Raw genomic sequence first — 26,137 nt, 5'->3', positions numbered from 1 at the left:
AGCAGGGTCCCTTCCTTTTCCGAAATGAACCCGAGTGTCGTTGAAATTCAGACGCCAGCATTCAAGTACTATCATTGCATTTCATTACTTTAGTTTCAAAGCTTAGTTAAGGTATTCATAGCTGGCTACAATATTTAGATTACACGAGCACAAATTAAGAGTGCGAGTTTTGTTAGCATATTTTAGCTTACCTGTGACTGCAGCTCAGCTTGGTACGTACTAAATTTTACTATTGTTAATTATTCAGAATCATTTAATTCAAGTTCAAAGTTAAATCTCTTGTTTCTAAATTGCGTAGAGTCAAGTTGCTTTTGAAATGATTGTTGAGGTAGTCCAAGACTAACCGTATTCTGCTGGATTTCGATGTGCTTCAGAAAGAAAGCTCACTATTAACTTCAGTCACTAAATTAACTTTCGATTTTCCGGTTTTATTAATTCTTTTGCTAAATTAAGTCAGAGTGTAGCGAAATTTATTACTTCTGACAAACTTTCAGTTTTCACACTACACGTGTCAACCTTCAGTTGCCACGCTTCTAGTGCTAATTATATGTGTAATAACCTTTCTTTTTCAGTTACTATAGTAATTGTCCTTAGGACTGGCGACCGTGATTTCCCCCAAATCTCAAATATCTAATTACCGCTAGTTAATTGTTGACGTAACAGCCGCACATTTACTTTCTTTTATTAACTTTACCCCTTTTCAAAATTAATTTCCACCAGTTTCATTTGCAATTTTCCTTTCATTTAGATGTAACCCTTTCCTCCCTCTTTACCGACAGATTAACTTCGGTGACGATTGCTTTCCCAAATTCCCCATTAGGTACACGCGGTTTCATTTTTCACTGTCATTAAGGTCGATAAGTGAGGGGGAGGTTACACGTGGCGACCTGGTGACAGGACAATCTTCAAATTTGAGGTTGTTCTGGACACGAATTTTGCATTGTGCAAATCTCGTAACAAAGTACTGGTTACGAAATGGTCGATACGTCAGCGAGAATATTAGTCTGAGGAATCCTAATTAGATTTGAGATTTGTTATTTATATTGAAAATTATTAAAATGAGTGAAGGCAACAATTACCAAAATTTGGTAGACTTGGGTACGGAACAATCGGTCGAACAGTGGGAAACGCGCACCGCGGTACCCATTGTTCAGGGGCAGGCGGCTAGCATGAAAGACGCGACCGCCGAGACGCAACAAAGAGCAGAAATGGAATTCCAAACATTAGAAAATGTTTCGGAATCGGAAGTGAAAATCAAATCGGAATCCCTTGATGACGAATACGGGGGGACAATTAAAGAGGAAGTCGCTACGGAAGTAAAACCGGTAGTTTCCGGGAATTTAACTGATTTATTGAATGTTTTGATTAACGAAATCAAGGCTCAGTCTAGCAAGATAGAAACTCAATCGGCAGAAATTAAAGCTCAGGCTGCCAAGCAAGAAGCTCAGTCTGAAAAAATTGACAGGAAGCTAGACAATCAGAACAAAGCTATTAATGTTGTTAACAACAATGTTGGAGTTGTTAACACAAAAGTTGATAAAATCAAAGAAGATATTGTTGTGATTAATACCGAAATCGGTAATCTTAAACAGGAAATGATAGGCGTTCAGGCGGAAATTGCGAGCATAAATACGCGTTTTAATTCCGAAATTAGCAGAATCGAGAAAAGTGTAGGAGACGCAGTTGCTCCGATCATCGAGAATAAGGTGACGGAACAAATTCAATTAGTGAGAAAAGACGATCAACAGAAGGTGGAAACTTTAAAGGTTTTAGTATCCGAAGTAGATACCAAAGTGAGGAAGCAGGCTAATACCTGCGAAGAGAAAAAGAGGGAAGTGGAAACGCTTGCGACAACCACTTGCCAAGTGATTACGAGAGTGTCGGAATTAGAAAAGAAACTTGAAGAAAAACAGAGCTATGTGCCAATCTGTGCACATAGTTCGGAATTGTTGACGAAAGAGGAGCGGTTCGACCCCTTGAAAAAAGGCGGTATACACGCGACGGATTTCATTAAAAACTGTGAAAGAGTTTTACCCAGATCATGGACTAATGAGAAAAAAATTAATGCGGTTATTGATGTGTTGGATGGTGATGCCAAGCGTTGGGGCTTAAACCTCAACATTACGAACCTGACCTTTGACGAGTTTAAAAATTTGTTTCTGGCTGAATACTGGTCAGAGCAAAAACAGCAAAGTGTCTGGCGCGAATTTGTCGTATCGAGGCCTTTCGATGCGAATTCGCGCGGCTCGATGAAGGAGTTTTGTGAGGGCTGGATCCGCAAATTGGAATATTTGCGTGATCGCCGCACGGAAACCGAAATAGTTTGGGAACTGTACAAGAAGCTTCCAGATGATACAAAACGCTACGTAGGAAGCAATTACAGGACAATCAATGATTTCCTGGAAAGAGTTGAGGACGAGGACAATTGGCGCAATAATCGCGATACTGGTAGAGGTCGTGGTAACAACAACGGGTACCACAGCAACCACAACAATCATAACTATGGGAATAATGCATACCGCAATCTTGGCAGCAGTAACAATAGTGGTTCGGGCCGTAATGACAATCGATACAATGCAAATAATACCAGGAATGATGGAAACCAGTATCATACTAGCGTGATACGGGCTTCGCAGAAGAGTAATAACGCCAGAGTGTGTGATCAGCCGCCTCAGCAGCATCCGGGGAGCGTATCTGCTGGGACGAGACAGGGAAACCATTAGCCGCACCGGTGAGGGGCCGACCGGGCGTGGAGAAATTTTGGCGGTCCAATAACAGGAGAAAACCCAGGTGTCGTCGTTATGAAAATTTCGTGTGGAATAATCAACAGCGGGAGAGTGTGCCAGTGTTAAGAGAAAGGAGTGCGCCATCTAGTAGTAGATCAGCTGTAGACACGGCAGTAGAAAATACATTCACTGTCAGTGAGAACAATTTAAGTAGTGTTCCGGAAATCGATTATAAAGTGGCAGCTGTAATACCCACAGCGGAACTGGAGATTGAGTTTAAGAATGATTCGCAAGTGTTGAGACAAGATCAGATGTCGGATAAAACGTCCGTCATCGAGCGAGGGGATGCAGAGAGGGATGAGGTCTGGTTAAGGCAGTTCGGTCGCTTATACGACGAACTAAGAGATTATAGGGGCCTGTATGGGAGAAGCGTTTATGGGGAGCGCGGGCAGGATATGCCGCGTCTCGTCCCGCAGGAAGATAGTGTTTGTGAAATGATAGAAAGTTCTGGCCCTAACCGGCAGACTTTACTAGAAATAGTTGATGTTGATGGGGAGCACGAGCAAGATTCGTCGTGTTTCGTCCCGCAGGAGTTAGATGTTGAAGTAGTAACGGAAAGTTCTGGCCCTAACCGGCAGACTTTACCGAAAGTTATAGTGGTAGATGTAGCCGACCCATCCGACGCAAACCTCCAGTTTAAACATTGCGAGAGTATTAAGGAGAAAGAGTACGAGAATTTTAGTGATAGCCGGACACGATTGGTAGAAAAGCACGCAGATTATAGCGTGTATGAGGTTAGAGCTGACGTTATACGGTCAGACGATAGCAGTGTGGGTTGCGCAGATCCAGAGGAAGTAATTGCAGATACTACTGGGCACATTCCTCCAGGTAGATTGGCAGATGAGATCAATCTCACCAAAGAGGAATCAACGAAGGTGACAATTAGTGAATCGATAGCAAAGCAACACTCGCTAGTTGACGAGTTACAGGATAAGGTTTCGGTATTGGAGGCGAAGCTACAGACTAAGCCTCAGGACAAACGTGTTGAAATTAAAACTGTATGTGAACAGAGACTGAAAAAGCCGCCAGATAAACCGGATTTAGGATCAAAGCCGGATGGTTTATTCTGGAATGACCTGGATATAGACGAGGATTTACTGTGGGAAAATAAAGAAACAGTCGAGGACAAGTGTAGACAGATAGTAGTGTCTGTTAATATGCACGACCTACAACTAAACGTGTTGATTGACACCGGTGCAGAATTGAGTGCTGTATCTGGGAAAATATTTGAGTTACTGAAAGACAGACCTGGCATCGTAGTTATGCCAGTAGCAGGAGTGAAAATTATCGGTGCTACTGGGAAGGCCAGTAAACCGGTCACAAAACAGATTTTTATCCACTTCGAGATATGTGGGGCACGATTTGAACAAGAGTTTGTCGTCGTGCCAGATTTAACTACGGAAGTAATTATCGGGTTAGATTGGCTATTAAAGTACCGTGCAGTGATTAATTGCGAAAGCAAAACTCTGACATGTATGTCACTAGATAAAACAATGGTAGTTGGTTTTGACGAGGCAGGAGACGGTGTGCATAGGCAATACCAGCCTATACACATTGTTAACTGGCCGGATAACATTGACGTAGGAATGAGTTTGAACTGCCGTAACGTGAGGAATCTCGGCATTGACAAAAGTGTAGAAAGTGAAATGGAAGAGATAATCAAATTCCCTCCACGGATTGACATTAGTATTGGTGTGAAAAAAGATCGTTTGCGAGAAGTAATGAAGCTAAAAGCCGATGCTCGCATACGTCGTCATGACGCTAAAGCGCGTTTTGCTAAGTTTGCAATCGGAGACTTAGTACTAGTAAAAGCTCATGAGAAATCGAGCGAGATAGACAATGAAATCTCTAAATTTAAGTTTGTTTATAATGGACCATATAAAGTCATTGGTATACCTCACACAAATGCTTATTGCTTAGAGTATCCAAGCTCTGGAAAACGATTAGGTGTACGGAATATTGTAGACTTGAAATTGTACCAACCTAGGGTTGATTAATACCACAGAATGGGTAATTTGTACAGTATGTAATATAGAGTGTAAGATTTAAGGATGTGCCATGTTGCGATGCTTTTGCCTGACCTAGAGGTCATTAAAGAACTTGTAATTAACAAGTAATTAATTTTTGATTAGACGTTTTAACCAATTGAAAAATCCAAGCTGCTAGTTTAAGTTTTCAGCTGAGTCACAGTAGATTAAGGAATGTAAATATGCTTTTGTAACTAGCTGTCAGATTTCATGAATGCATGAATGTGTGTTTTACTAGTCATTGCCGATGTACTTAGACGCTGTTTTAAGTTTCAGGCTAGTACATGCGTGTGATGATGGACAGTGTTGAGTTATCCACTGTGATAGTATTAAGGGACTCCTTGAGATTACTCGGGAGTGAGTTTTCCTAAAGAATTCAGTGAAACGGACGTTCTGGAAATGCCGCTACACAGGCGAGTGAGATCAAGCGTGCCGCACAGGCGGGCGCAACAATACTGGCAAGGTGGAGCCGCTGTCGGCTCTTGGGTCGCTGTCGGCTCTTGTGCCGCTGTCGGCATTCTTTGTGCTTGCGAGTACGGAAGGCGGAGTTGTTTTTCTTCCTGGACAGCTGATGTGAAAGAATTCTGCTGTCAATATTTATGTTTTTGTCGATCTACTGTATATTATTTTCTTGTTTAGCGTTAAGTGGACTCTCATGACGAGATAATAATTATGAAAAGTTTATATAAAATACGTATTCTATGTAATTAATTATTAATTTGCGTATTTTGATATACCTGTTTTCTATGACCATGTAATCTGATTAATTTTGTAAATAGCATTCCATTTCTTGATACTGTTAGGATTTTTGATGATTTTAGAATAGCTAAACCATTTTCTATGCTTTCTATGAATTTTAATATGTCGTCAACCTGTTTTATTTTGTGCAAGATGACAGAGTGGAATAAGATTAGGACTGTCTCCACTCAATTTTTATGGTCTAAAAAATTGATTTATGCTTAATTAGACGAATGCTAAATTTTGATGATGTTTTGAGCATATGCATTTCCGCTGTTTATTTTTTGGGACATTTTCTGAGTCTGTTTAGGTTACACGAACATCCTCAGACAATGTGGGGCACGTGTAACGCCGGAAATGCATATCCTCCTATTTCCATCTATTGTACTGTAAGTTTTTTCCTTAATTTGTTACCTGAATATATGACATTTCTGTGCCTTTATATATTGTAATTGTTTTACTATTTGTATATATATATATATATATATATATATATATATATATATATATGTCGGTGTATAATTGGTTTGTTTCGTAAATATTATTTGTATTTTTACGCTGGGTCTTGCCTAGGGAAAACTGCTATCGAACGATTACATCGATAGGTCGTGTGAAGAATCAAAGTGTGTAGGATCTTTGGTAGTGTTAACTCTGGCGCGTGGAGCGCGGGCAGGGCAGTGGGAGTCTGGCTGGAGTAGCGAGTGGAGCAGGTGTGTGGTGTGACGCTCCCGCGAGTTGCCGCGCTTTCGGGGTTTAGCAGCATGTAATTGCGCTCGACTTGCGATGATAGTTTCTGACATGGTGTCGCGGACGGGAAGCATTAGCTGGCGCACAACAAGAGCCCGTTTCGTTTGGTGACCGTGTCGAGAAGAAGGCGCGCCAACATCCAGCTTCTGCAACAGCGACGGCCGACAATGAGTGACTGTCGCCACCTCCTCGATCGACGGCTTCAAACCTTCAATCAACCAACAAGGAAGACTAAAAGCACGTAAAGTTTCAGAACTGTATGGCAGACCTCAGCTTTTCAAATTGTTCCATTTGCCTCGCAAAATTACAGCAACTCAGCATGAACCTTTGTTGCTCATTGTCCCAATTGCATTACCAAGCAGGGTCCCTTCCTTTTCCGAAATGAACCCGAGTGTCGTTGAAATTCAGACGCCAGCATTCAAGTACTATCATTGCATTTCATTACTTTAGTTTCATAGCTTAGTTAAGGTATTCATAGCTGGCTACAATATTTAGATTACACGAGCACAAATTAAGAGTGCGAGTTTTGTTAGCATATTTTAGCTTACCTGTGACTGCAGCTCAGCTTGGTACGTACTAAATTTTACTATTGTTAATTATTCAGAATCATTATTTCAAGTTCAAAGTTAAATCTCTTGTTTCTAAATTGCGTAGAGTCAAGTTGCTTTTGAAATGATTGTTGAGGTAGTCCAAGACTAATCGTATTCTGCTGGATTTCGATGTGCTTCAGAAAGAAAGCTCACTATTAACTTCAGTCACTAAATTAACTTTCGATTTTCCGGTTTTATTAATTCTTTTGCTAAATTAAGTCAGAGTGTAGCGAAATTTATTACTTCTGACAAACTTTCAGTTTTCACACTACACGTGTCAACCTTCAGTTGCCACGCTTCTAGTGCTAATTATATGTGTAATAACCTTTCTTTTTCAGTTACTATAGTAATTGTCCTTAGGACTGGCGACCGTGATTTCCCCCAAATCTCAAATATCTAATTACCGCTAGTTAATTGTTGACGTAACGGCCGCACATTTACTTTCTTTTATTAACTTTACCCCTTTTCAAAATTAATTTCCACCAGTTTCATTTGCAATTTTCCTTTCATTTAGATGTAACCCTTTCCTCCCTCTTTACCGACAGATTAACTTCGGTGACGATTGCTTTCCCAAATTCCCCATTAGGTACACGCGGTTTCATTTTTCACTGTCATTAAGGTCGATAAGTGAGGGGGAGGTTACACTCTACTCACCTAAGAAAGTGTCGGGAAAGAAAGGGCACCTGGCTACTTCCACTAACCTATGTCATCCGACCGCCACCTCTTCCTAGGGATTGATGGGAAAATGATTCAGCCTGCACTGGGCTACTGGAGAGAGGAAGGAGTGTACTTAATTTATTTTGGAGCAATTTATTTAGGGATGGATTTTGAGAGATAGTATATTTATTACACTGATACAAAATACATGCTCTGACGTGCACAGCCTACAGACCTGTAAACTACTCACGAATTACCAAATAACACACTACAAATAACTCCTGAATTACCGAAATAATTTCAGTACACAGCATACAGACCTGCAAACAACTCGTAAATAATGCATTACATTTATGTCCAGAGAGGCAAACAACTAGTCAGTTGTCAAAATAATAATCCATGTAAATGCTCTGCAAACATGCTTTCTAATCGTCAACTGTCCAAATAATGCAAAAGTCTTTATTTAAACAATTTGAGGCGCTATTGCCATCCAGTGTGTTCGTCACGAGGTCTGGAGTCCAACTGACCTACTACACAGTACCACCAACAGATGGCGCTGTCGTCCATTCCATGACTTAATCCAAGATGGCGGCCATGACGTCAGCTGATGACACAAGTACTGTTATCCAATATGGCGGATTTTGATGGATAACAGTGTGTTCACCACGAAGCCTGGTCCTAGTACCCAGTACTGTCACCAGAGTGCACTGTCATCCCCCCCCCCACCCAATTACGTAATCCAAGAAGATGGTGGGACACAGAGTGATCACCATGGGGTCCAGAGTCAAACTGACCTAGTACACAATACCACCACCAGAGGGCAGTGTCATCTGTTCCGTAATGTAACTCAAGATGGCTGCCTGGAAGGGAAAAAATGACTCAGCCTGCTCTGGGCTGCTGGAGAGAGGAAGGAATGTGCTTTATTTATTTTGTAGCTATTTATTTAGGTATGGATTTGAGATCAACTCGTAAACTGTCAAAATAACGCATAGCACAGTCAACAAACCTGCTTGCAAAATAATGCAACAGACAAGCAAAAAACGTGCACAGGCCCCGCCCACAACATCCTGTCCACTGGACCACAGAGGAGGCTACCGACGGGAGGCACTGACGGCACCCGCGGTTGTCAGCTGGCAAGCCAAGGACAGGGGCCTGTTTGGGTCCCTCAAGCTTGAGGTGGCGGCATCCCTAACATGTTTGCTAATCGTCAACTGTCAAAATCAACCACAGCACCCCTGTTTGCAAAATAATGCAACAAACACCAAAACAACACCTAAATCGTCAAAAGATAATGTATGTGTAACGCTCACAAAGCTTAAACAACCGAAAATAACCCACTGCACACACACTAGTGCTCATAAGAACCGCTACCGAACCATCATCAACCGCAACTATCAGAGGCTCCAACTCACTCTGCAGGGACAGCTCGATGCAAGCCAGTGCAAGAGCGCTGCCGACAGCATGTCAAAGTCACATGTACAGTTAAAGTTCTTCGAGTGTTGTATTGATTAGAGTCCTGCATGACCGAATAAGCGAGCACAAAATACGAGATGGGGTGAGCACACCCTAACTGGATAGGCTGCCCGCACTAGTTCTAGTGACCAAGCATAGAAGCCGTGACCGAATATGTAGCACATAACTTCAAACACATTACACGTATCATTATCCGTGTGAGACCGCAGCCAGTACGGGCTTCTCATTTGTGGTGTGTCTCTCTCTCTGTAATCATGCAGTACGGGGAAGCCAGTGCAGTAAGACGTAAGATTGAAACCAATGTTTACACATTGAAGAGACGGGAAGGTCTAAAAAGTCAAGTATGGAGCATATTTTTGTTGTTTGTAAACGAAAACAGTGCGTCTACTGGGTACGTATCGTGCATAAACTGCTCCACATTATTGTGTTTCCAATAGGGAACCACTCATTTAAAGAAACCCAGTTGCAAAAAACCTCACAAAGATACAGCTCCTTCAGGAATACCGGCAATAATAAAAAATAGTATTACAGCAAAGTGTGTTGCAGTGTGTGCTAAAGATATGAGACCTTTTAATGCTGTTTCTGGTGGTTTCAGAGCATTAGGCCAAGAATTAATACATCTAGGTGCCCATTATGGAGAAGTTAACGTGGCAGATGTCATGCCACATCCCTCTACTATAAGCAGACATGTCAAAGAACAAGCTGATGCAATACGTAACAACATAATGCCTTCTGTTATTGCGGAAGTTATTAAATAGTTCAAATGGCTCTGAGCACTATGGGACTTAACTTCTAAGGTCATCAGTCCCCTAGAACTTTGAACTACTTAAACCTAACTAACCTAAGGACATCACACACATCCATGCCCGGGGTAGGATTCGAACCTGTGACCGTAACAGTCGCACGGTTCCAGACTGTAGCGCTTAGAACCGATCGGCCACACCGGCCGGCGGAAGTTATTAATAAAACATTTGCTGCGAGAGTTGATATGTGGACTGATTCGCATAATCAGGCACTATATGACGCTTACAACACATAACATTATCACAGATTGGTCTCTTGTGATCGATGTTTTATTTACAACAAAATTCCCGGACGTTAGGTTGGTTGGTTGTTTTGGGGAAGGAGACCAGACAGCGAGGTCATCGGCCTCATCGGATTAGGGACGGACAGGGAAGGAAGTCGGCCTTGCCCTTTGAAAGGAACCATCCCGGCATTTGCCTAGAGCGATTTAAGGAAATCACGGAAAACCTAAATCAGGATGGCTGGACGTTAGGAAGACGGGAGTAAATATTATAAAAGAAAGTGCTCTATTAATTTAGCTGTGATAAGTACCCATTCTTGGAAACGTTACTTTTGTATTAAAAGAGAGAGAGACAGAAATAAATATATTGTGTGTGTGTGTGTGTGTGTGTGTGTGTGTGTGTGTGAGAGAGAGAGAGAGAGAGAGAGAGAGAGAGAGAGAAAGAGAAAGAGAAAAAGAGAGAGAGAGAGAGGCGTTGGATTTGTACAGTACAGTGCAGCGAGCCGGGACGAGGCGAGGTGAGACGTCAGCGGTGACCGGTCATGCTCGGTTATCTGCGTGTCCGGAATCCGGACAACAGACATGGGGTGAGTACGTGGCCGAACCGAGCCGTGTGGGGCCGGACACGAGAGGCTCGGTCCCCCCGTCAACAGGCGAGCCGTGACCGGTCAAACACTGAGCGTTGCAGCACTCTAGTATTGATGTCACATGTCTATCTAAATAAGCGCCAAATCATCCTCTGGGCCGCGCGTGCATAGGTTCACCGCTGCTACTGTGATTCCTCTCTGTACCTGCAGTCCGGCGAAGAGCTAATTGCCGAGTGAATCACCCTCGCAGATGCTGCAGAAATGCGTTCCAGAGTAGCACAGGGAACAATGACCCAAAGAGCCAAGTCACCCTCTCGGAAATTGTATAATGTCCCAGAAATAGTTAATGCTAGCTTTTGTAGGAGCTTTCATGATGTCTTGGCTTGTATGCATGGAAATTCTTGCCCTAACAACCTGTTTACGAAAAAGGTGCACCTCGTTTTAGGTAGCCCCTATACATCTTGCAACTGCCCCCTCAGACTCTGCACTAGAATCCCTGCAGCTTTGCACACGTGATCCCTCCAATATAAGTCGGAGGTAGGTAATGACAAGTGGATTTGTAAACCCGGTATAGCTTATAACATGGATACTTGCATGCACATGTAAAACCAAGACTGCTTGTGACAGTAACTTACAGTAGTTTTTGGGATCGGATTTTTTTAACATCTGGCGGTTTGTAAGACGATTAAACCTCTCCTTCTAACGCACAGTGGTAGCACTCGCAAGAAAAACTTATGAGACATGTCCACCCATCACTGATTTTTCTCTCAGTATTATTTTGTATCGTCTGTAGTCATTTATTGGCCAAGTATTATACTTAGTAGTAGTAGGGGGTGCGTGATAGGTTCATCCTGAACATCAGGCTTATAAAGTATGTGTTTGTGTTCCGACGTGTGCGAAAGGGAATGACTATGTCCAATCGTAAGGGAGGTAGAGATATTTCTGTTTCCAGAGCCCTCAGCAGGATGTATTTCCGATAATTCGCTCATTGTCGAATGTCGTTCAACTAAGACCGCGATTGTAGCATTTAGTTGTAAGTACAGGCATAGAATATATATGTGACCGATTTCTTAGGATGATGATTCTTCTTCCCGTGCGTGCTTGGTATACAGCACCGGTGACCTGCGCGGGAGTGATTCACGTTTCCCATTAACGGTAGGCGTTGTCCATATGGAGAGGCCTGTTGGAGTGTAGAAATGTAGATGAATTAATCATGTTGTCCTCTAGACGACCGAATAGCGAACTAATACTTCGTATGTGTTGGATAGCTTTTGTGATCGCGTGGAAATTTGAGAAGATTGAATATGTTTGCAATGGACCATTATTCCCTCCCATGTAAATTGTTCAGTTGACTGCTTGTGCACATTTCGCGCCTTTATTTAGTTGAGAGAAGATCGATTGTGGTCTGTGCATCTAGCATGAAGAAGACACGCTTTCCAGTTCTCTAGACATGAGAAACACCTTAGTTGAGCTTGAAAAATTATAGGCTGATATGGAATCTCCTACATCACCGACATCAGTATTTGCGAATGGAAATATCAGTTTTCTCTGTTTTTTTTTTCGAGTTTCCGCGTAAATGTCTTTGCAGACATGACAAGTTTGTAGTTAGTCAATAGTTTACAGCACGCCGCACCTAGGTAGAGTTTCGCGTTTGTAGAGAACTAATTTCTGGACTATATCTTCAGCATTATGTTGCACAATCGATTGGTAAGATACTGCTGTGTGCTTGATATCGACAAAAAAAATGGTATGATATTCTAGATAGCCATGCGAAATTAGATATGTTCTTGTAATTCCAGAGTCTGGAGATGGGTGTAGAAAAACGAGCAAGCAAGCAAGCAAGCAGATCTGTACCAGAAACAGAAACGCATTTGTGCCGAGGGGGGAAATGAAGCCGAATTTGTAGAACAGTTCTGAGAGTGACTTCAATCCACTGAGGAAACTGGTCACACATTGGCGGTGAATGCCCGCCTAACACACAGTAAATACGTATATAGTGCCATGAGGATACCTACGGTGCTGTCTGTCTTCGCGGTATATGTACGAATGATGTAAAAGTGCTGACTTTGTGTGGTGCAGGATAGGAATTGTATGTTTACTAGATTGACACAGTGCTTGGTGGTATATTGATGGGCCGGAGGACTTTGTGTGGTGCAGGATACGAATTGAGTTTACTAAATCGACACGGTACACTGTGATATATTGATGGGTTGGAGATCGGTTTCACATTCTTGTATTCAAGCTCCTGTCTTTGTTGGGAGATCAGTGTAATTGAGTAACAGTCTTTCCATATTTGACGATATGTAGAGTAGTTTTTAAGGTTTAATCACCGGTGCAATATGGCGATATGTGTAAAATAGTTTTTTGCTGCTGAAAGTCTGATCTGCAGAAAGAAATTAAAAGGTAGATAGTGTTCCCACACCAACGGCATCAGTAATCCAGATGATAAATTTGATAAGAGCTAATCATATTGCTCCATTCATTTCACACGAGGTCCTTTGCACTGAGATATAGGAGTCTCTACATACTAGTAGCACGTTTTATTATGTTGAAAGCAGGAAGGGTAACACGTGATGGATGGGGAGCCACGTTAGGACCGTGAAGAAGAAGACATTCACCATTATTTTGTGCTATTTTCGTAATCAGGTTCTGTTGGGGCAAGAATTTCCATGCATAGAAGCCGAGACATCATGAAAGCTCCTGCAGAGGCGAGTGTTACATATTTTTGGGACACTATACAATTTCCGAGAGGTTGACTTGGTTCTTATTTTACATAGCCATGTGATATCAGTATAAGATTGAGAACCTCGTTAGATGCACTTGGGATAGTTTGTAGCTATGCGAGCATATTTTGTGGCATTGTGTCAGTTACACTGGGCAGTTAAGCACGGCTAGAGGTGTTCTGTTGGGTTTACATGGAACAATGAACTCTGTGCTATTCTGGAACAGAGTTCTGCAGCGTCTGTAAGGGTGAGTCACTCGGCAATTAGCTCTTCACTGGACCGCATGTAGCGAGAGGGATCACACCAGCAGCAGTGAACACATGAGTGCACGGCCCAGAGGATGACTTGGCGCTTATTTAGATAGACATGTGACGTCAGTATAACACTCGAAGAACTTTAACTGTAGAGGTGACTTTGACATGAAGTCAGCAGCGCTCCTGCATTGGCTTGCATCCGGCCAGTCCTGCAAAGCACGTTGAGCCTTTGAAAGTTGCTTTTGATGATAGTCTGGAAGCATATTTTACGTGCATTGGGTTATTTTCGGTTGTTTAAGCGCTGTGAGCGTTACACATGCATTATCTTTTGAAAATGTAGTTGTTTTGGTGTTTGTTGCATTATTTTGCGAACAGGTGTGCAGTGCTTGATTTCGGCAGTTGACGATTAGAAAACATGTTAGGGATGCTGCCAACTCGTGCTTCAGGGACCCAAACTGGCTCCTGTGCGTGGCTTGGGAGCTGACTGCTGAGGGGACTATTGGTGCATCCCGACTTCTGGGAGCATGTGTGGTAGCCTCCTGTGTGGTCCAGTATAAAAGGAAGTGGCGGGCGGTGCTTGTGCATGTTGTCTGTGTGTCTGTTCCATTATTTTGCGAACAGGTCTGTAGACTGTGCTATGCATTATTTGGACAATTGACGAGTTCATTTCATGTCTGCGCATTAGTGTACTGAGTTTGTATGTCTGTATGCTGCGTACTGAAATTATTTCGGTAATTTGGGAGTTGTTTGTGTGTCTGCAGATCATTATTTCGGTAATTTGGGAGTAGTTTACAGGTCTGTAGGTTGTGTAGCGTGATCCCAAGCATGTCATAGCGTGTGTTTTGTATCAGGGGTGGTGAGGGGTAGTTAGGTTAGTGGAGGTAGCCCAATTGACCTCTCTTCCCGCCAAAATCCTCCATTTTGGATGATGTCATGCGCTGTTGCCTAGTGTACAGGCCGCATTCATGGATCAAGTCATCAACGCCATCTTGGATACATCTGGTAACAATGTAGAGAGGGGTGACACGAACTTTCTCCCACCACTGGCCTGTAGTATATAAATATACTATCTCAAATCCATACCTACATAAATTGTTCCAAATTAAGTAAAATACACTCCTTCCTCTTTCCAGTGGCCCAGTGCAGGCTATCATTTTCCCACCAGTCCCAAGGAAAAGGTGGCGGTCGGATGACTTAGGTTAGTGGAGGTAGCCCAAGTGCCCTTTCTCTCCCACCATTTTCTTAGGTGAGTAGAGATAGCCCAAGTAGCCTTCCTGTACCGCCAAAATGCAAATTTCCTTCAATCCCTAGGAAGAGGTGGTGGTCAGATGAGCTAGGTTAGTGCAGGTAGTCCAATAGACCTATCTTCCCACCATATTCTTAGGTTAGTAGAGGTGCATTGCATTATTCTGATGGATTTTGAACTTCCCGCCATTTTCTGGTTGAGGGGCGGTGAGGGGGGGGGTTAGGTTAGTGGAGGTACCCAAATTGACCTCTCTTCCCGCCAAAATCCGCCATTTTGGATGATGTCATGCGCTGTTGCCTAGTGTACAGGCCGCATTCATGGATCAAGTCATCAACGCCATCTTGGATACATCTGGCAACAATGTAGAGAGGGGTGACACGAACTTTGTCCCACCACTGGCCTGTTTAGGTCTTCTGTTCATACAAAGAGCGTGCAGAAGGCGTTTTAAAACACGACCCCAGCAGCACTCCTGGCTTAGTTACACCTGGTGGAAACGTATGTTATTTCTTATAAAGAACTGTCGCGTTGTAAAGAAGAAATCGATAATCCAGATTATGTGCTGTGGACATCCGAGTAGAGCTGATTTGTAGATGAGGTCATCGTAGTGTACTCGGTAAAAGGTTTATTCAATATTTAGAATACTATTCCTTCAAAATTTCTCTTTTTGTATGGACTTAACAGATATGCTGAGTCAAATTCAGGGATAGTTGGACGGTTGTGTACTTGGTAAGAAAATCAAAACGTGTGGGAATCAAGATGTTATTGCAGAAATGGAATCACCGGAGGACGATTATGATTAGAAGATTTTACTGAGGCCTCTTAACTGGAAGATATTACAGAAGTTTTCCGGGAAGAGTAGATTTCAGTTAGACTTGGAATGGGTGAGGACTTCTGCAGTTTTTCACGCCGAGGCAATGTAAATGCAAGTCAAATACTCTATAGCGGATGGAGGCAGGCACTTGAAGAGAGAAATGCGGGTGCAGTCACGGTCGGGGGCTTAGTGATTACATTGGCGATTGATTAAGACTGAAATAATCGGCTCGTTAACGGGCCTGGAGCCTATTGGCGGCCTGATCTCTCTTGTCTGAGTCACCGTCGATGACAATGGTTTCGAATTGCGACTGTAATGGCTTAGCCATTACCCTTTTCCTGGCCCGTTTCTGCACATATACGCAATAATCAGCGAGTCGTTATTTTTATACCGTATGTGAAAACGTTAAGAATTTTATTAAGGACATTGATGTAATCATATTTCATAGACTTCACAGCTCAACACGGGAAAGAGAGAAAATTCAGGAAGATCATTTGATACTACCCAGCGCACAGCAAAACTAATCTATACAGTGAAGGACTGAATTTTTCATGGTTTTGAAAAATGACTCTAAGCACTATGGGACTTAACATCTGAGGTCATTAGTCCCCTAGACTTTAAACTACTTAAACCTAACTAACCTAAGGAGATCACACACATCCATGCCCGAGGCAGAATTCGAAACTACGACGGCAGCTGGCGCGCGGTTCTGGACTGAAGCGCCTAGAACCGCTCGGCCACCACGGCAGGCAAGGGTTTCGATCTGATATGGAAATCGACAGCATTTAAACATCTTCCAAGAAGATAGAAAACGCTGGTAACTCCAAATGCTCTACTAAGACAGTTTCAGAGTGATCATTTGGCGATCTCGAGAGATATGGGCGAGGAAATTTAAAATTTCAGAGTCCTCAGTAAGATGAGGCACCCTAATGTCTCATCTCTACGCATCGCTATCGAAGCAACATTCGTGAAGATGGACGGCGCTGTTTTAAAGAGTGTGTGCAATAGCTTCAGGACAAGGCTGGAGGCGGTCATTGCGGCTGAAGGCACTTACATCGACTAATGTTACTCCTGAAAAATACCACTAAGTTACATGTAAAAGGATTTTCATTTTCATTTGTATTTTGTTTTAATAAATTTGCTTTTAAAAAAAGTTTCATTTGTCCGGATTTAAGCGCCGCACGCTGTAAAGCTACCACATATTGTAAGTAAAATTTGGGCAGAAAGCAGCTAACAGAAGAGTGGACGTCGCCACTATTACATCCTGTACACAAAATAGAAGATACATTGGAGACTGGGAACTACAGAGGAATATCGTTAATGTCAGTGACATATACGAAAATCTCAGTGGAAAAGCAACTAAATACACAAATTGGTGAGTATCAAGGAAGCTTAAAAGAGGTAGATCGTGACTAAACAAATCTTGAATCTGAAACTGTTAATCATTTATCAAAAACAGAGAAGCAGGAATTTCGTGCTCATATTCGTAGACTTCACTAAAGCCTATGATTCAGTAAATAGGCCAGCCACTGTTCCAATTTCGGAGGAGAAGAATGTGGACAGGCGATACTGTGTTATTGCTGGACTCATTAGAAGAGGCAACTAATGGAACTACCAACTTCTTACTTATCAAGAGAGCCTCCTGAACACACCTCACGACGTCAGTCTGCCAGTAAATCTGTTAGACTGTGTAGAAAGCTACTAATAACATTCAGTGGTTCAGTTTAGTTTTCCAGCCTCGCATACCTTTTTCATCAGTCAAGCAGCTTCTCTGCAGCCTACACTTCTCTAGCAGCACTATGGGGCTACTTTAATTGAGTTTGTAGTATGAGGGACGGTGCTGTCGGTAGGAAGGAAGGTGCAGCTGAATTCTGTCGAAGATGGATCAAAGATTTTGTTGCGAAATTATTGCGGTATGATTACAGCGAAACTGAAGTGACTCAGCTAGCAGAAGGATGGATCTACATTATAACTTAATTTTTTTTTAATTTGAGTTCAGTGTTACGGTGCTGCACGACATGACTTGATAAATACCTAGGCGTAACCAGATGAAATGAAACAAACACGTATCGTATGCTGAAGGGAAGCCGAAAGTCTGACAGATATGTGAAACTGTAGCGCACTTGCAAAGCAGATAGCGTACAGGGACAGGGCGCTTATGTGACCAATTATTGAGTACAGCTCGAGTGTTTGAACAAGAATGACATCGAAGCAATTTAGATGGGTGTAGTTTTTAGATTTGTTATCGTCAGTTCGGCCTGCGTGAGAGTGTTGTGGAAATTGCTCAGTAACATCAATGGTACCGTAGAATATTAGAGAACCAGGCAGTAAATTATTGTAGAACGATTCTGCTGCCTCCAGTGTTCCATCCCGCATAAGGATCGTAAGGACAAAGCAAAGGGGATGAGGACGCATAAAGAAGCATACAGGCAATAGTTTTCCCCTGGTTCATTTTTTAATTGAACACGGAAAGGAATTGCAAGCCATGGTGTGAGGTACCCTGTGCCATACAATGGACAATGGATTACGGAGTTAAACGTAGATGTTGATGCAGATACCGTATTTTATATCTGTGTAGAACATTTTACTAGTTACTAATTAATACCTCTCAACCTCTCTTCCATAGTCACTGCATCTCTCGTAGATTTGTCCCTTTTTTACTTCATTGCCTTAGATGTCGAGGAATTTGTCCTATTAATACAATGCTGTCATCTAATCATAAACTATATTTTCGAAATCGCTAGTGGCAAGAAACACTAAAACATATTAAAGAAAAATGTCACCAACTTAGTGGTCTGTACAACTACATAGTTTCATAAGTTTATCTTCTGGCAAAAAATCTTTGTACTTACATAGTTAGGGGATGGAGACTCTAAATGCATTTAAGAAATGTAAAATTAACTTAATGAACATAAAATTTAACAAAGAATATTTTCTAGCGAAAGTTGTGCCACATTACGTTAAATATCAGTTCCAATATAAAAGCAGGAAAATTATTTAAAGTAAAACGTGAGAATTTATGGGTTAAGAGTCAAAGCAGAGCATTTTATAAAACAAAGGATATTCTTAATAGGAAACTACACTACAGTCATCTAGTTAATTAGTTAGTTACTTGTTCTGTAGATCATTTGAACGATCTCAATGAAATAACGTGAAGTGAGTGAATTTACAGGATACTTAAACACAAATAATTTTAATTTCAATAAACATATTATCTTTCTGTATTATCTATTTAAATACACTTAAAAATTACTTACTTCCTATACAGGCTATCAGTTTATAAAGAAAAGTCCGTTTATAGAATAGAATGAGTTGTCCGTAAGAAAATATTTCAGTTTAAATTAAAAACTTGCTTTGCTACCTGTCAAACATTTTATGTTATTTCTCATTTCTGAGCCACTGAGAGCTTTAGTAATGCTTGCTTCTAGTATTGTCGGTATGGACATCACCATTCTTTTCAAATTGTGATGGATTATTTAGGACGAATTTCATCAGCAAATATATATTTGTGAAGATGCATTTAAAATGCTCAGCTCCTTGAGAAGGTCACTGCAAGATGACTGCAGAAAAATGACATATTATTCTTACTGTTCGGTTCTGTGTAATCGACACTCTCTTCTTAAGCGATGAATTGCATCAGAAAATTATTCCGTAAAACGTTATTGAATGAAATTATGCAGAATATGCTAGAAGGTTTATTTGTTTACTTCCAAGGCTAGCAATTACATGAAGAGCTGAAGTAGGTGAACTTAACTGACTGAGCAACTCAGTAACATTCTACTACCAGTCCAAGTTTTCATAAATATGTATACTCAAAACTGGGAGTATTCTGCCTTATTCAGTAACTCCTTTCATGTGCTACACCATTTGTTGATATGACTCTGTTCAATGAAAGTAAATATATGTTTTTGCTCATACGTTAAGGAGAATCCATACTTTGAAAAATATCATTAAAATTATTTTCTATTGCTTTCTCTCTAATGGGATTTATTATAACAATAGTAATGTCTGAAAAAAGCACCAATTCTGACTGATGGCTGTTAAGTGGGAGGTCATTCATGTATATGACGGATCGGGATGGACTCAAACTTCAACCCTGTGGGACTCACTTTGTGATGTTTCCCCAGTCACTAAAATTTTTTCCTTCCAATATTACTGGAATTATTGAGAATGACTTTTTGCATTCTTTTCGTCAAGAACGATTCCAGCCAGTTGCTAGTAAGCCTATCCGTTGCTTATAACTTGAGTTTTTTTCTCAGGCTACATGGGATAGCTGTGCGGTCTAAGACACCTCGCCACAGTTTGTGCAGCTCCACCCATCGGACGTTATAGTCCTCCCTTGGGTATGGGTGTATGTGTTGTCCTTAGTGTAAGTTAGTTTAAGTTAGATTAACTAGTGTGTAAGCGTAGGGGACTGATGCCCTGAGCAGTTTGGTCCCATAAAACTTACCACAAATTTCCCCAAAAAATTTCTTCTCTGAGTGTAATATATATATATATATATATATACACACAATCAAATGTCTTTGACAGCGCAGTAAATATACCAACTGGCTATATTTAATTATTTAAAGCTTGTAATATTTGATAAGCACAAGTATAGCTTTCATTCTCAGTTGAGCAACATGACTGTAATCCAAAGAGTGATATACTAAGTAAACTGCTTCTATTTAGATGTACTCTTGAGTACATTAATTTTTCGGTTATTTTGGAGAAAGGTGTCAGTAAGAAAATTGGATGGTAATTATTTATGTCCTTTGTAGTCAAATTCCTGAGGTTTAACAATTGCATATTTTAAGCTGTCTGGAAAAAATCACTGTAATTCATTACACACAGAGTAGTCACAAACAGTCTGAAAAGCTTGTAATGGTTTTGCAGCATAGGTTGAGCTAAGAAATCATTGTTAAAAAAAAATTCAAAAGTAGGCGCTATGTCCAATATAATTAGCATTCAGCCTGCTGGACACAGTGTTCTTCATTTGGTTTCTGAAAACTGAATAAATGTAGCTTTTGCTATTCTAGTGTAAATTTATCACTTCCAAAAAGATCAAATTTTTAGGTGGTAATAAGCATTTCAATGAGTGCTAGCTTGCAGACCCACAGATGTCTGTGCATTGCAGCATTTTTGCGTGTGTAAGTGCTTCAATTTGTGTGCATAACTATCTGATGGGCAAACATCAGTGCTAATTAGATCAGAAATGGGCCAATTTATCGATTTTTTCTTGACAACCATTTCCCAGGACAACCTACCCTGCAACACTCTTACAAGCTTTTCAGACTGTTTCTGACCAACCTTTATATAACCAAGTTAGAAAATCTTATCAGAATTCTGTTTGAAATTCCATCAATGTCATATGAGCCTTTATCTTTTAGAATTTTGATAATTCTTTTACTTTCAGTGAGGGATATTGATGCTGCTTTCAGTTATTTAAATTTTTGTGGAATGATATTTTCCATATATTTTCTAGTTACTTCAACTGTACTATTTAACCCTAGTTTTTCTGTTTCAGAAAGCGATCATGAAAACTACTCAACTTGTGAATTATCAGTCACGACACTGGCATTAACTTTAACTACAATAGCACCTCGTGTACCAACTGGTTTTCATGCCTCTTGTTTCACAATATATACTATAGTTATAATCTTCTTAATTGAATTTTTAAATTCTCTCATGATCTGGGCACTTTATAACTTTCCTTAAAATATTATACTGGAATATTTGACATGTTTGATCTTGATTCATTCTGGCATTTATATAAATTTCCTTTTTCCTCTTAGATGATATTGTAATACCTTTAGTTGTCGATGATCAACTTTTTTATTTACTGCATTCTCTGGATAGTTTTTTTAGGGAACCTGCTTTCAGATATTGACACAAATTTATGATGCAATACCTTAAATCACACAGTGACATATACAAACATGTATGTAGTAGTAGTAGTAATAGTGGTAGCTTTATTCATCTGTACATCTCTTTTTACAAGGACATAGGACAAGTCAAAGTATTTACAAATTTAAATCAATTTAAAATAAGCTAATTCATATACACATATATTTACAGACTTCTAGCGAGAGGCAATAATTACATTTACTCCTGGTATACAATACTTTTTTTACAAATAACTTATTAAATAATGTAATGTCACTCTCTTCACTCATATCTCACTATCAGTAACTGCACACACCATACACATATACCTTCATAACACTTCACTCACTACACACACACACACACACACACACACACACACACACACACACAGACACATACTGGTGATCGCTGGGCCGTTTTCTGTACTGCAGCTTCCCATTTCCTATCTTGAAAAACTGAGTCAGCATCCCTCCATAATGAGAGATGTTGAGCTCAGAAAGAGGAAGAGGTGTTAGTATTGTACTATGCATAGCTTGGGGGGTAAGGAAAAAAGAAGTAAAAAACATAAAGTGAAATAGTTATGTGGAATGTTGCATATTTTATATTCATTATTATTATCATTATTATTTATTTGTATAACATTTTTTATCAAACCCCTATTCTGTTTTAGCTGAGTAATCCTTCAATGTATAAAAAGTATTGCATAACAGGTACATTTTAGCTGGCATTTTAAATAAGTGTATTTTTGCGATTTCTTTAATCTCTTTTGGTAATTTATTCTACAGTTTTATTCCTTGGTAGAAAATACTGGTTTGAGTTTTATGTTTATTTTTTCTTGGCAAATGTAAGTTGAGTCTATCTCTTGTTGCATGGTCATGGACAGAGCTGTCTGTGCAGTGATTACCAATGTTATTTTTGATGTGTACAACTGACTGGTAAATGTATTCAAATGGAGCAATTAAAATCCCCAGTGTTTTGAACAGATCTTTACAATGAGCTCGACTAGTATTTTTGGTTATTGTTCTTATACCTCTTTCCTGGAGTTTGAAAATTGTGTTCATATTTTGTGCATTTGTTCCCAAAAAAGAATGCCATAGCTAAAAAATGAGTGTACTTATGAATAATATGTAACTAAAAGACACTGCATGCTACACACTGATGATAGGATAGCATAACATGCTGATGACATTCTGTTTGCAAGTTCCTTTGTGTGTTCACACCACTTCAACTGAGAATCAATATTCATTCCTAGAAATTTTGCATTTGTTTCACAGTCTAGAGAGGTGCCATCTACATTTAATTTAACATTGTTATTTTTCCTCTTCCAGCTGAAATTCATGGCATTAGTTTTCTTTATGTTCGATGTCACTTTATTGCCAATCATAAACTTCCTTGAGAGTTTCATTTGCTTTCTCAGCAAGGAGTTCTCTTGTTTTCTCAGTGATTATAATATTGCTGTCATCAGCAAAGAGTATTTTTTCACCATGAGTAACGCTACTCGGAAAGTAATTGATGTATATCAGGAACAGTACTGGTCCTAATATGCTACCTTGTGGAACTCCTATATTAATGTATTTTGGTTCTGATAAGTGTTTTACTAAATGTTTGGATCTATTTGAAGTATGTGTTATCTCTACTCTTTGTACCCTATCCGTTAGGTATGATCAAAGCCAGTCATTAGCTACCCCTCTTTTTCCTAATGCTTCTAATTTATTTAATAGAATCTTGTGGTCGACTGTATCAAACACCTTAGAAAGCTCCAAAAATATGCCTGTGACACACTCATCTTAATCAAGAGCATCAAATACAACTTTAGAGAATTCTACCATAGCTGACTCCATATTTTTGCCACTTCGGAAACAAAACTGTGATCCGCTTAAAAGATTGTATTTATTCAGGTAATTCATTAATATGTCTTACATAATTGCTTCTATTATTTTTGAGAGCGGTGACAGCAGGGAAATGGGCCAGTAATTTACTGTGTGGTCTGCATTACCTTTCTTAAGCAAAATTACAACTCTTGCCTTTTTTAAATGCTCTGGAAATGTCCCTGATGTGGAGGATTCATTTACTATATTTGTTAAGAGGCCTTGTATAATCCCTATGCATTGTTTTGGTACACACACTGGCACTTCATCTGACTTTCTATTTTTTAGTTTTAGAACAGTTTTATTGAGTTCATTCTCTGTGGTAGGAAGTAGCATCATTGTATTTAGTGCAACATTATTTACAGGTGCTATATTTGTTTGGGGGAATTTTTGCTATAACTTCTCTGCAATACTTGAAAAATGCTCGTTTACATTGTTTGCTAAGTGTTGTGGCTCATTTATTACCTTATACTTCTCCCTTAGCAGTTTGTTACTCTGCGTTTGTTTGCCTCTTCCCTTTTCCTTTTTTATAACATTCCAGACTGCTTTGCTTTTATTCTCTGCATTATATGTTATTTTGTCATTAAACGACTTTTTGCAGCAATCAGCACCAACCTATAGATCTTTTTGTATCTATGATAGAAATTTAAGCATTCTGGATGTTTGCAAATCTTTTTCATGGAACTTGAGGTGTTTAAGTGTTTGGGAGCACTTCTTAATACTTGCTGTCATCCATATGTTTTTGTGAGATGTTTATACAGAGATTCATACTTTTGGAAATGCCTTTTCAAAGTTCAACTTAAACAATATGGAGAATTTAGAGAATTTCATATTCACATTGGTGTCCTTATACACTTCATAATGCACTTCATAATAATTCACTTCATAATAATTTCATATTCACATTGGTTTATTTTTACACTTCATCCCAGCTTTGTTTTTCTATTTCTTTTGATAAATCTTTTATTTTGATTTCTGATGGATGTTGTTTGTAGGCTTGTAGTTTATGGAATGATTAGATGCCTGATTTTACTGTTGTTATTTGAGAGAGATGGTCTGATAGTCCGAGTTCTTTCACAGCTACATCACTTTTTTCCCTGTCCATATTTGTGGCCACATGGTCAATTACTGATGACATAGTTGTAGTAACCCTTGTTGCACTATTGACTCATAGGGACATTCCAAAACTTTGAAGGACGTTTATGAAGGTGCTGCTGGATTCATTTGTGATATTAGTGTTGATGCTAATGCCCCCTCACACAATTATGTTGACCTTTGTACTTGAGTCTTTATCTGGAACTTCCATTAACTTATTGAAAAAAGTGTCCACACTACCACTGTTAGATCTATACACACACAAAATGATTAATTCAATAGCTGAGGTCATGTCTTGATTTGAACTGTGTTCCTCTTCTGATATAAATGCATGATCCTCCACACCTTGAAGTAGTTCTGCAGTAAGAGTTTGCCTTTTCATACAATGATAATACTAAATGTTGGATTTCTGTGTCTCTACACCAGTGCTCAGTAATTCAGTGCTCAGTAATACTGTGCCCAGTAATATATACTTTATACTGTACCAGTTCTTTGACTTGTTCTCAAAACACAGTATTCTAGTATCATCAATGAGATTCTGAGATTCACTGCTTTATATAAACATGTCTCAGGGCTAGAACCTGGAAACAGTTTGTCCCTATTCAGATTTCTCTTATGATGAAAAATTTTACGTGTTTCGTTAGTAAACAGTAGTAATGTATATTAATAGACACAACAAGCAGTTAGCTTTAAATATGGAACAGTGCAAACAGTTCCTTGGAAGTACACATAAATACCAGCCTGATTCTACAACAGAAACATTAATTCAATTTGCACAGCATTTAATCTTAAAGAAAGCCTCAAACATAACCTTACCACTTAAGTAAACAATGAAAACATGAAATAGTTAACTGCATACACAAAAGTAGCAAGTGATATAACTTAAGTCAACAAAGGTGAAAGGAATATAATTGTCTTTAATATAATGTTATACACAGCCATCTTAGCAAATAACAAATGATGTAATAGTCAAGTAGTTAAAACCATTAATGACATCGACCTTAAACTATCAGAATATGAGGGCCTTATAGTAAATGCAGATAAAGGCAATTCTATAGTTATAACGCTGGAACAAAGTTACACCGACAAAACTTCAGTTTTTTGTACCTGCAAAAATGTTATCAAAATCTATTATGACTCAACACATAAATTTAATACAAGCTAAAAAGTGCTAAACAATTGTATCTTTCTGCTGATAAACATTGAAATACAGGACTCCACTCTTATCAACCCTACAGCGCCTAGTCTTGTTGGGCAACCCAAATTTCACAAGCCAGACTGTCCCATAAGACCTACTGTTAACTCCAAAATAAGTTCTGCATGTTAAATTACCAGAAAAGTGAATAACCTACTTACATTCAGTTTTATTTTCAAAATGACATATACTATAAAAATACTTATGAACTGCTTAAAACGCTGATGATATACACATGCCACCAACATCAAAATTTGCCTCTCTGGATGTGGTCAATCTTGACATAATCATGCCAGTTGAAGAAACTGTTGAAATAATTAAAAATTATCTTGTCAGATATAAAAAGCTAAGCTTATTATTAGCATTAATAGAATTCTTGGAACTCATTTTATCAGATAACTGTTTCAGTTTCAATGATGAAGTTAATAAACAGCGAGATGACTCG

General features: G+C 39.7%; 1 protein-coding gene across 1 annotated transcript in view; it reads left to right on the top strand.

Moving 5' to 3' along the window:
• Positions 1–21,265, top strand: part of LOC126235192 (acyl-coenzyme A thioesterase 9, mitochondrial-like) — a 156,324-nt gene extending 135,059 nt beyond the window's left edge. The window contains exon 6 of the mRNA XM_049943922.1: positions 21,173–21,265. Within this exon, the coding sequence (XP_049799879.1) occupies position 21,173 (1 nt within the window). The 3' untranslated portion in view covers positions 21,174–21,265. The remainder of the gene's footprint in view (positions 1–21,172) is intronic.
• Positions 21,266–26,137: the final 4,872 nt, after the last annotated feature.

The sequence above is a fragment of the Schistocerca nitens genome, chromosome 2 (assembly GCF_023898315.1).
Source record: "Schistocerca nitens isolate TAMUIC-IGC-003100 chromosome 2, iqSchNite1.1, whole genome shotgun sequence".
NCBI classification, from domain to species: Eukaryota; Metazoa; Arthropoda; class Insecta; order Orthoptera; family Acrididae; genus Schistocerca; species Schistocerca nitens.
The sequence above is the reverse complement of the archived record's forward strand: the minus strand, read 5'-3'. Positions and strand labels throughout refer to the sequence as shown.